Source organism: Camellia sinensis, chromosome 10, assembly GCF_055761805.1.
Source record: "Camellia sinensis isolate YWXY chromosome 10, ASM5576180v1, whole genome shotgun sequence".
In the NCBI taxonomy this organism is placed as follows: Eukaryota; Viridiplantae; Streptophyta; class Magnoliopsida; order Ericales; family Theaceae; genus Camellia; species Camellia sinensis.
Genome location: NC_138970.1, coordinates 147,773,492 through 147,785,710, shown reverse-complemented (window position 1 = coordinate 147,785,710; position 12,219 = coordinate 147,773,492). Strand labels below are relative to the sequence as shown.

At 40.2% G+C, this 12,219-nt stretch overlaps 1 protein-coding gene across 1 annotated transcript; it reads right to left on the bottom strand.

Moving 5' to 3' along the window:
• Window positions 1–5,003: 5,003 nt before the first annotated feature.
• LOC114318065 (LEAF RUST 10 DISEASE-RESISTANCE LOCUS RECEPTOR-LIKE PROTEIN KINASE-like 1.1) lies at window positions 5,004–9,130 on the bottom strand. The gene is made up of 4 exons (XM_028264928.2): window positions 7,996–9,130; window positions 7,023–7,055; window positions 6,517–6,771; window positions 5,004–6,195 (listed from the first exon to the last, which is right to left on the bottom strand). The coding sequence occupies exons 1-4, from the start codon at window positions 8,861–8,863 to the stop codon at window positions 5,231–5,233; spliced, it is 2,121 nt and encodes a 706-aa protein (XP_028120729.2). The 5' UTR covers window positions 8,864–9,130; the 3' UTR covers window positions 5,004–5,230.
• Between the last annotated feature and the right edge of the window lie 3,089 nt (window positions 9,131–12,219).

The window sequence follows — 12,219 nt, the reverse complement described above, 5'->3', positions numbered from 1 at the left end:
ATCTCTTGGTCGGGCCCATGCATGGCAATCTGATGGTAGCCGCGTAGGTGTCCAAGAAACTGAGCCTGTTATGTCCAGCCGTTAAGTCCATAAGCTGGTCTATTCTAGGCAAAGGGAAGCTATCTTTCGGACAAGCTCGGTTGACGGTCTTGTAGTCAACGCAAACTCGCCACTTCCCATTCTTCTTGGGCACCACAATTGTGTTTGAAATCCACTGAGGGTAATGCGCTTCCTGAATTGCTCGCGCCTCAAACAGGTTCTTCACTTCCTCCGCAACTACCTCGGCGTGATGCAACGCCAATCTCCTTGTTCGCTGAATAACCGGCTTGGCGCCGGGGAAGACATTGAGATGATGGCATATAAAACTCGGATCAAGACCGGGCATGTCGTAAGGTGACCATGCAAAAACTTCGATGTTGGCCATCAAAAACTCAACCATGTCGGTCCGTTCTTGGGCTGTAAGGCTTGAGCCGAGCAAGAAGAACTTGTCTGGATGCTCTGTATCAATGCACACTTTCACCAACTCCTCGACAGCTTTGTCCTCGGCCTTGGTGCCCACGTCGTCAAGGACTCCCCGGTCTTCTGGTCCCTCGATCATTTAAACGAAGTCTTTGGCAGCTCGGCTCCCATTGACCGCCACTAAGCATTGCTTCGACATGATTTGATCGGCCCAAACCTCCTCGATTGCCCCCATAACCGAGGGGAATCTCACCACCTGGTGGTAGGTTGATGCTACTTCTTGCATAGCGTGAAGCCATCCCCTTCTGAGGATCAAATTGTAAGTGGATAGCACCTACAACACCCAGAACTCCACCTGTTTGACCATGGATCCCGCTTTGACCGGCAGGATAATCTTTCCCAAAGGCCACTCCGGTTGTGAGTTGAAACCAACCAATGGCGAAGTTGCCGGGGCCAAATCTGTATCCCGGAGCTGAAGCTGTTTGAAAGCGTCGTAATACATGATCTCGACCGAGCTTCCCTGATCGATCAAGATCTGTTTAACATCAAATTCTTTGACACGGAGTGTTACCACTAGGGCATCGTTGTGCGGCGTCTGAATGCGCTCTAGGTCTCTTGAGGAGAAACTGATCACGTCTTTCTCTTCGGTCTTCCCTCTTTTGATCGCAGGCTGAACCGACAAAACTTCCCTCATGTGTTCTGCCTTCTTGATCATTCCTCGGAGCTCGCATACACGCGCCGGTTCCACTATGTTGTGGATGACATTAATAACCCCTTGGGGAGGCGCATCTCGGTCATCCGGTCCCCGCGGGTCAACCGGAGCTTGATTGGCTTTCACGCCGCCATTAATGTAAAGGTCCAAGTGTCCGGTTGTGACTAGCTCTTCCAAGTGTTGCCTCAAAGGCAAACAATCCTCTGTCCGATGGCCTCGCTCCCGGTGAAACGTGCAACGGTACTGAGGATTGAAGCCCTTCTGTCCGTCGCCTAACTTAGCAGGAAACTGGACATACTCCTCGTCACGGATTTCACTAAGTATGCGATAGATTGGAATCTTAAAGATCGTGGTGATGCCTGTCCTTGCTTTCAACCTTCTGTCAGCATCAGCTACGTCATCCTGGGAGTAGTCATCTCGGTCAGTCCGACGTCCCCTACCTCGATTTTTGCGATTAGTGCCACGGTCCAATTCCTCAGCGCGGTCGCTGGATCGGCCGGACTCCTGCCCAACCCCGTGCACTTTGCCAGCTGACCGCTTGTCTGTTGCTACCGAAGTTGCCTTCACGGTAGATGCTGATGCATCATCCTCCACTCGGATGTGCTCATTGATGCGCCGCATTAGCTGGCCTATGGATGTCGGCTGGTGCATGGTAAGCGAGTCCCGCAGTCTATGTCCGACTGAGAGACCACGCTTGTATTGCATGATTGCAAGGTTGACCGGGCAATCCAAGATCTCGTTGAAGGTCTCCCAATATCTGGAGTTGTATGCCTTCAATGTGTCGCTCGGTTCCATCTTGACACTCAGGAGGTGATCAACTTCCTTTGGTGTTTTGGTATTAGTTTTGAAGCGCGTCACAAAGGTTTCGGCTAACTGATGCCACCTTTCAATGCTTCCCTCTGGCAACCTCTCGAACCATTTTAAGCCCAGCTCGCCCAAGCTTGATGGGAAGATTAGGCACATAAGGGCGTCATTTCGCCTGTGTCCGGCCATGACCTGTCGGAAATGGCTTACATGCATATAAGAATCAGTTTTGCGTGAACTTTGGCTGGTGGAACCCTGCCGGAAACGGTGTTGTTTCTATCTCCAGGGAGAAAGGAGTGGCGCTAAGCCTCGCCAAGTCTGTGTCTAAAAGAAGAGACGCGGCCAAGCGGGGTGGAGGCATTCCGACCTCTTCACTGGCGTGAACCCCATAGGATAGCCGTTGGAAAGCCGGCACCCTCTGAGCTTCCCGCCGGCGAGCCCGTTCCTTCAAGACTGCCCGCAAATCCTCTGAATGAGCAGAATAAGAATACCTCGATGTCGTCGCCGGACGTGAGGGTCGGTAGGTACTATCTTGCGCGCTGAACTTCTCTTCGTGCAGGTCAGAATCTCCAACCTTGTAACTTTTGGTAATGGAAATGGACGCAGTGTGTCGCTGACTCTGACTGCCTGAACGACGGGGTTGGGTGCGCTCACTGTGGTCTCCCACTCCAGCTACACCCTTCCCTTTAACATGTCGCTTCAGCTCCTCCATCTCCGCCGCCATTCGCTGGATGACGGTGTCCTGGTCCCTTAACTTGTGTTCCAGACGTCTGGCATGTGATTCTCTCCGCCGCTGATGACCGTCTGGACTCCGTGAATGACCATAACTTCTTCTGCGCTTATCCCGCGCATCTCTTGAATGTCCTCCTGGAGAAGTCTCCAGGTCCGCCATCGGAGGAACGATGGTGGGATGCCCTTCTCTCCGTCTGCCCGACTCTGGGGTAACTCCGTTGACGGCGGACAGCGGAATCTCTTCATTGTTCGCCATGGACGGTGATCAAAAGAGCCTGGAAGACAAGGTTTTGTTTGCAAGCTTCCCACAGATGGCGCTAATTGTGCGGGGAGCAAATATTTAGGTAAGCCCGCACTCCTTTTTTCCAAGCACCGTTCCTGTCCAATCACCTGCGTGCACAACAGTAGTGAGCTACCCGGCGGTGTGTGGCCGGAAAACCCATCCGACGATCAAGTTAGACACACACACAGGGATAGAGAGAGAGAGAGAGAGAGGACTGAGTTAAGTGTAAGTATTTCTCTTACCAAATGTTCGTGTGTTCAGCATGGGGGGCGCAGACTTGCTTATATACCTTCTGCGCCCCAAATCTACTCCCAGTGATCTCTCGACACGTGGTTTTGCTATCCCATCTGTCAGCACAAATCTTGCTGAACATCACCTAACCTGACTACCAGCCCAGTGCATTGGGAGCTCAGCAGTAGGGCTGTAGCATCTCGGCTGTCAACGGACATGCTGCATTTCATGCCCAGGTGCCCCAACAACCGAGCTCCTTTCCAACCATGCTCAACTGCATTCCGGCGAAGCCAAGCTTGAGATTGGTCATACCGGTTAACCAAAGTCCTTCATGCCGAGCTTCAGGCATGAGCTTTCACGCCGAGCTATGGATGCGTGCTTTACAACCGCGCAACGCATAAACCGTGGAACCCCTTACTTGACCGGCCTCCGTGCCGGCAAGGTGAAGTAGCCCGGTTCCACATGCCCTTGCCATTGCCGAGCAAAAAATCACTTCTGGGTGGACCCGGGATACCACAGCCCAAATGTGTTCGGCCCACGATTTGCCTGGTATTACCATGGCCTAATCCAGACCATATTTTTTTCTCTCAATTAGTAATGGGGTAGGGGTGGGATTATTAATCCAATGGATATTAATCCAATTGGATAGTAAATACCACACTAATTTAATAGGATTATTAATACTTCACTATTAATCTTGTGAATCAAACATGACCATAGTGTTGGAAGTGGTGGAGCCATGATAGTAGTGATGGTGCTAGTGATAGTGGTGGCAATGGAGGTGGAGGAGATGTGGGGGTAGTAGTAGTGGTAATGGCAACGGTAGTGAGATTATTATGGTTTGATACTTATGCATAAAGAGTTATAAATACAACTAATATTAGAATATTAGTACTTGAGATGTTCTTAACTTTTAACTCACATTTTCATAGCCACTTTAGTTTTGAAATGAAGGAAATTGTAGTTATCAAATGGATCTAATTGATTTTTACTTGATACATTTAGTTTCAAACACTAATATGTACACTTATTAAGTACTTGTTTCGAAAATTATATTTATTAAGCACTTGATACAAAATTATATTTGTAGTTATGTTATCAAACACTAGTGAGATTATTTCTGGCTTTTTTATAGGGTGAAAAAAGTTAGTAATATGTTTGAAATGATTTTTTAATTAAATATATATTTAAAAGAGAAAAAAGTGATTGATTGATATGTGTAATATGACATTTTGCTAATAAGATTGAATTTGTTACCTTTTAAAACTTTTTTCTGACTTTTTTTAATTTTTAACCAAAAAATCCTTTGTCAAACAAGGCCTAAGCATTTGTAATTCCAAAATGTCTTAAAGATTTTCTCATGTAGCAAATTCCAATTGAACCCATGGTAACAGTGAAAAACCATGGCAGTCTAGAAGCCACTTCCAATACTTCTCAACTGGAATTGCGCAAACACCGGCAGCAATTTCCGAAGAAATAAAGAAAAAGTAATCCCCTGTTTTAGACAATCATTTTATTTTTCTATGTTTTAATCTGATAAAGTTAAACAGGTTACCCAAAATGAAATCTCATCAAGTAAAAAATACATCCTACATACTTCCCCAAAATTTCAGTTATTTTTAGTTTAAGGAAAGAAATGTATCTGATTTTCATTTAAGATATCTTCTACTGAACCATTTTGAAGCATGTGGTATTTGAAATTTAGTATTTTTCTTCTTTTATTCATCCATTTCTCTTTGTCCATAAGAAAAAAAGAAAAGAAAAGAAAAAGATCATATAATCCCTAGGAAAGTATAGCTCCATTTACTATATACTTCAAGTATATCCAAATATGAACATATACATAATTGAGATCTCCATTTACTATATACATTCCTCCCTCAATATAATTATCTGATATATAGATGAAAAGGAAAAGAAATTCAAAAATCATTCGCTTGCAAACGACATGGTTGTTAAATGCGTTTTCTTATCATCTATCTTGAAGTTTAGGAGAGTGAAATGGAGCCTTACCCACTGGAAATGGATGTGGTAGAGCTACTAACCCATCTGTTGGTCACGGAATCCGGTGAAGATAGTGACTTTATTTTCTTCAACAACACAACATTGTCACTCTGAGGCGAAGAAGGTGATCGTGCACTTGTCGACACCCCAACATTGTCAATTCCCTCCCCGGTGTTCTCATTTTTGTACTGTTTAATATCCTTTAAAGCTTCCAGAACCTCATCCATTGTAGGCCTCATTTCCTTTTCAAGTTGCAAGCATCTAAAAGCCACCTCTGCCACCGATGTAATCATCCTTTCAATTGAAGAATCTGACTTAAACCCAAGTGTTGGGTCAACTAACTCATCCAGGGTACGATTTTGGATCCTGTTTATCGCTAAGTTAGACAAATTAATATCTTGCTTATGCCTAGTAATGTCGACGGCCGGCATTGATGATATGAGCTCAACGAGCACAACCCCAAAGCTGTAGACATCACTCTTATCAGTGAGTTGGTAGCATTGGTGGTACTCTGGATCAACATAACCAGGAGTCCCTTGGGGGGCTGTTGAGACATGAGTAACATCATTGGGGAAGAGTCTTGAAAGCCCAAAATCAGCAACTTTGACACAAAAATTATTGTCGAGGAGTATGTTGTTGGTCTTGATATCACGGTGGATGATATCAGAAGCATGGAGGTAAGCCAATGCACTGGCAGTTTCTATGGCTATGTTCATACGAATAGGCCATGTGAGTGAACCAGCATTTGCTCGATCACCGTGTAGATGATCAGCAACGGTACCATTGGGAATATACTCGTAGACGAGAAGCAGTTCCCGGCTCAGGCGTGAGGTGCAACCATAAAGGGTGACAAGATTGGGGTGGCTCAAGGAGGTTAGTATTTGGATTTCATTCATGAACTGCCTCACCCGCTTGTAGTTGTGCTCATACAGGCGCTTCACTGCAACTTCCCGCCCATCCTGGAGTTTTCCTGGTTGAGAAAAGACCAAAGATTATGCCATTTTATATGTATGAATTATAGGAAAATTGAATATGTCACCATAAATATGTTAATGGTAAAAACATTTTTGTTATGTATAGATTTTGAATTTATATAAATAAAGAAAAAAAGAGAAATGTGAATTGTATGGATAGAGAATATGCCACTATAAATATGTTAATAGTAAAACATTTATGCAAACATTTATGTTAATGGTAAACAAGCCTCTTTTTTCTTTTCTTCAATTTCCACAAATTCAAGATCCAGAGTCTTAGCATTCTAATTGATATTTAGAACTTCGAACCATCTTACCATGGTATACAGTGCCAAAACCTCCATCTCCCAATTCTTTAGTAGGATCAAAGTTATGCGTGGCTTCATCAAGTTCAGTGTAGGAGAAAACAGAGACCCCAAAGTAGACATTATCTCCTTCAGTGTCTGCTTGCAGGGAACGATTAGAAAAATTGTCCCTTGAAGAGATGTATGAAGAATTATAATTCCATTCCTTGCGAAGCCAGGTAATAACTATGAGCAAGCAAAGCAGAAATACACACCCTCCCGGTAATACTGAAGAAAATAAAGGTGTGGTTAGTTTTGATTCACTCGTACATATTCATGAATGCAAAAAATAAATAAATAAATAAATAAGAATTGACTGAATACGGTGTAATGAATTTTTAAATGGGAGAACATGTACATAATGAAGATTGCACATGAAAAGAAAAAAGAAGGGAAAAATATATCATTTGATGTATTTTTGCAATATAGATGCATCTAAATTTATTCATGCTTATAGATACTGCTCAGAGTTATATTACCTCTTGCTAGAATCAATCTCACATGATTTGTTCCTGTAAATAAGGCCAAGGAGAAAAACATCAGGCAATTTGTTAAGACGGAATCAAAAATTGAGAAGTAATAAACAGAACAAGCACACAAGCATACAAAAGATTTATGCAGTAATATAAGTCTGCATCTGCGTCCATGGGCAAACCCTGGAACAGAAGCTCTCAAGATCACAAACCCTGGAACTCCAAAATAATCCCTTACATACAAAGATCCGAATAATACCAAACATGGTCAATATAGACACAAATGCAAAATTAGGGTAATCCAAATGGGAAGGTTTCAAACGAAGAGAGAGAAATTGAAGAAGATAGGGTAATTAAAATGGGCTAGATCTTCGTCGATCTTAACATCTTAAAGGGGTTCCACGGACCCTTTCGAATGAAACATTCATTGTTCCATGGACAAACCCATCTTCAAGAGGTGATAACAAAAAGAAGCTCCTTGAGAGAATCGGTTAAGCTTGCTAGAGAAAATGCCAATTTGTCTACCAAGTCTAAGAAATCTAGTTGTATGCCTTCTATGAAATAATTAGAAGGCGTTGCCCTCTAACTTTGTATGTTGTTTGTTTCTTTAGCCTAGCTCTCAAGCTGTGAGAGTTTTTTCAGTGCTAAGTTTTGAATGCTCTGTTTTAATGGCTTGCTCAGACATCTTTTTTGTCCCCGATAGTGGTGTATCAAGCATATTTTTTGGTACATCTAACCCACTTACCTACCCCCAAAAACAAAGATACCTAGCAAGTAATAAGCATAATCCAACTTGAATTTGGCACATACAACAATTCATAGTAATTTACTAAGCGTATTCTGAATGCTTGAGCTTAATTAATCAAAACCCGCCGAGGTAATGAACCAAAATCCTTATGGAGCAGACTTCTACAGATTGAAGATTTTGGATTAAATCAGAAATAACAGTATGCTTTATGCAGCAGAGAAATTCCAATACCGTGTTTTGCCTGCTCAATGTTTTTTTTGGGTAAGCCAGCCTGCTCAATGCATTGGAACTTGGAGCTGTTGTATCGAGGACATTGGCCTCCTGTGAGGTTACACTTACCGCATTCCTTTGACACATGAAATCCGAGTGAGAACTCAGAAGCCAATACAGAGAACAGATCACTGGCATTTCGCTTCTTGCCATCGTTCAACGAAAACACCGGCAGTAGAAAATGTCCACAGCTTTGCAGAATTGTCTCATTAATAAGAAGAGATTGATGAGGATCGTCAGGGTTTTTATAGTAAATTGTGTAGCCTAAGCAGTCTTTGTAATAACTGTAACTGTGATTATGGCAAAAGAAATGCTCAATCTGCTTGTCAAGTGTACCGTTGACGCCGGTAGGGCATTTGAAGAAGGTGAGATTGGGGGAGACTGTAAAAGAAACAGAAGTTGTAGTGGGAAGACTCCAGCGCAAGTAGAAAGTGAAGACATCGCAGCTTTTGGATTTTATGAGGCTTTCAAGATTTTTGTCAGTAACATTTTGGACCTGTTGATTAAGAAACTTGTCATGAACTTCATACCATAGTTGGTCCACACCGAAATTGAGTTTTGGAGTTGCTTCGCCGCAATTTACAGTGCACAACCCACATTGGGGATAAGTGATGTTGGAGTAAGGGAAGTTGATCTGCCCAAGTTTTCCACACTGGAAGGACTGTGGACAGTTTTGGAATGAGGTGTTGTCTTCTCCAGCAGAGTGAAGAAACAGTAGGTGAGAGAGGACAAAGAAAGCCATAATGGAGGGAACAACCATTGTAGATTCACAATTTAGCACACAATAAGAAAACCCATCAAGACTCTTTGTATAATATTTGTTAAGCATCTAGTCTAGTACCATAGAATTTTCCAGATGTTGATCATGTTGGTTTGGCTTCTTGACACGGCAATTGACTTGGAAATACTGTTAAAAGGAGAGAGGACTTGCAGAGAGAGAGAGAGAGAGAGAATGGGGTGAAAGTAGAGACAAGTGGCCTGATTGTTGTTGATTGGAATGGTCGGCCCGCCAAAGACTCCAATGAAGTTTCGTACTCACCTTCTTCTGCACTGACTAAAGCAAGCACTAATAATGACATTCACCCATTGACTCTTTAGACTCTCCTTCCCCTGTCTTGTTGAATGAATATGTATGTATACCCATTGACTCTTTCAAACTCCCTCACGTCTTTCTCCAAAAAAAAAATTATTTCAAGGTGGGGAACCACTTATTTTGCGTAATCAAAAATGATTTAAACCTCTAAAAGAGGAGTTCTAAATTTAATTTATCTTTTTCTTCTTCTTGCTTTGTCTTTTACTTATTTTTTAATTTTTTTTTTTTAAAATGGGATGCTACCTCAATAGAGCTGCTTTTAGAGCAGCTCTACTAGTGCTCTGTAGCACTGCTGTTTGCGTAATAATACTACAAATACAACTAAAAAAATTTTATTTAGAAAATTACTTAAAAGTATAAATGACGATTTTGGATTTATTTTAGGACTATAAATAAACATAACGGTTCGTAAACAGACTCGAGTTCGATTCAAGATTCGTTAAATTTTTATTATGTTCGTGTCCGAGCTTGATCTCGTTAAAATCTTAATAAATAAGTCCAAACATACAAAAACTCGGCTCATTAGTTGAGGTCGTTTAACATTTATTTAAATAATAGGATAAATATATTATTTATGTATTAATTAATATAAAAATATGTATAAAAAAATAGGATAAATATGTTATTTATATATTTAAATAATGTAAATGTAAATAATAGCTAAATTTATTTATATGTAAATAATATCAAACTATAGATAATACATTTGTATAATAGTGGTGGTACACATTATTATTTTGGTAAGATATTGATTTTTTTTTTTTAGTATGTTTGTATATATCGTATACATAATTGTATAATCAAAGTATCAATTGTAATTTTAGTCTCATACGTAAATATAAATTTATAATTTCTTTGGCTCGTTATGGCACGTGAATAGGCTCGAACTCGAGTCAAGCCTAAGTCAATTCGGCTCGAACTCAGTTCGTTAAATTTTTATTGAATTCAAAATTAAACTCGTTAATATCTTAATAAATAAGGGGTTGTTTGGGATGATCTAAATAAGTGCACTTTTTGACTTTTTATGAAATATGAGTTGGGTTTGGGTTGAGTTTGAAGTGATGCGTTAGAGAGGTAATGTGACTTAAATAAGATGATGTGATTTAAATAAAATAGTGACTTTTTGACTTTTTGTCTTTTTTCAAGTATGCCAAACTTGACCTAAGTATAAACATACTAAAATTTGGTTCGGCTCGACTCGTTTGCAGGGTTCTACATATAGACTCCACAACACATCATTCAATCTCTATCACACATAAATTTTAGGCACATCCCAAACTTATTATTTTGTATAAATTGGAAACTACCTACATAACTGTGTGATGCTGTTGCTGACAATGAAAACTTGAACCTTTTTCAACTCCCTTTGAATATTCTATCTTTTAGGCACATCCCAAACTTATTATTTTGTATAAGTTGGAAACAACCTACATAAATGTGTGATGCTGTTGGTGACAATAAAAACTTGAACCTTTTCCCACTCCCTTTGAATATTCTATCTTGAAGGTTACTTGTGTTTGATAAAATTAAAAATTAAATGCTGAATTAATTGAATTGAAAATTTATTTGATAAAAATTAATGTTGAAATTAAAATAAGATGAAATTTGAAATTTATAAGTATTTTTAAATTTTCTCTTTCAATATGAATATATTGTGATGATGGTGAGGTGGAGGTGGCGGAGGCAACAATGACAATGATAGTGGCTGTTATGGTGCCAATGATGATGGTAACGGTGGTGGTAGTATACAAGGTGAAGGGATAATGGTTGTAGTGATAGTGGAGAGGTGGTGTATTGGACGTAGTGATGGTATTTGTGGTGGTTTGATGGTGGTGGCGATGGTATAGTAGTGATGGTGGTGGTGTAGTAGCAACAATTATGATAACAATAAAGATGGTGATGCAAGTGGAGAGTTGTGGTATCTGTTGTGGTGAGGTCGCTTTTGATTATCATCCCCTTTCGTGTTTTGGTTGGTGATTATTATAAGAGGAGGTAAATGAAATGGCATTTTCCAGAAGGATAAGAGGAAGTACAAGGGGAAGCTCCTATTTGATCCAATAAGGAGCGGTGTGTCTCTAAAAGTGTGGCCGGAGAATTGCATATTTCAAAGAAAAATACTATCAACTCACACTTAGAAATTCATAATTTATCGCAAACAGATTTGTGTGGTGGAAATTAAATTAATAAAATATTCATGGATAAAATAAATTTGAACCATTAATTTTTTTTCCTGAGCAAATTCTGAATTGATAAGGATGAGTTTGTAGTATTGTTGTATTTCAAAAAATGAAATCCACTCCAATCATGGTCTTGACTTTCAAGAGTAGTGTTTGTCTGTCATCTTTTTGCTTAGGGAGTGCTTGGTTTGCCCCTATTCTAATTTGATTTACAACAATGATTCATCCCACTAAAAATATCATCAGTAATAGCACTAATGCATTAAAAAAGTAAAAAAAAAAATATACAACTCCAAGACCAAAACATCACATCATTAATGGCAAGACCCACTGCCACCTAATTAGTGGGAGCACTAATTAGTGCTCCCAAGCATTTTTCTTTGATTTATCTACTGTGTTCTTTTATTTTTACTTCATTCTTGGCCATTGACTTTACATTTGATTGGCTTTGTTTCATGTTTCAACCTAGTTGAGATATGGCTTTCAAGCTATCATGTTTTGTCTTGACCTTTTGTGTTTCTTGATGTAATTTGTTTGTACATATTGTATTGTTCTTTTATATCAATGAATCTTTGTTTTGTTGATCCAAAAAAAAAAAAATGATGATTGTGCTTGTGGCAATGGTAGCACTTGTGGCGATGGTAGAAATAGTGTTGGAAGTGGTGGAGCCGTGATGGTAGTGATGGTGCTAGTGATAGTGGTGGCAATGGAGGTGGTGGAGATGTAGGGGTAGTAGTAGTAGTAGTAGTAGTAGTAGTAGTAATGGCAACGATAGTGAGATTATAACGGTTTACGTTAATACTTATGCATAACCAGTTATATGTACAATTAATATTAAGTAAGAATCTTGGTACTTGAGATGCCCTTAACTTTTAACTTACATTTTTATAGTTACTTTAGTTTTGAAATAAAGCA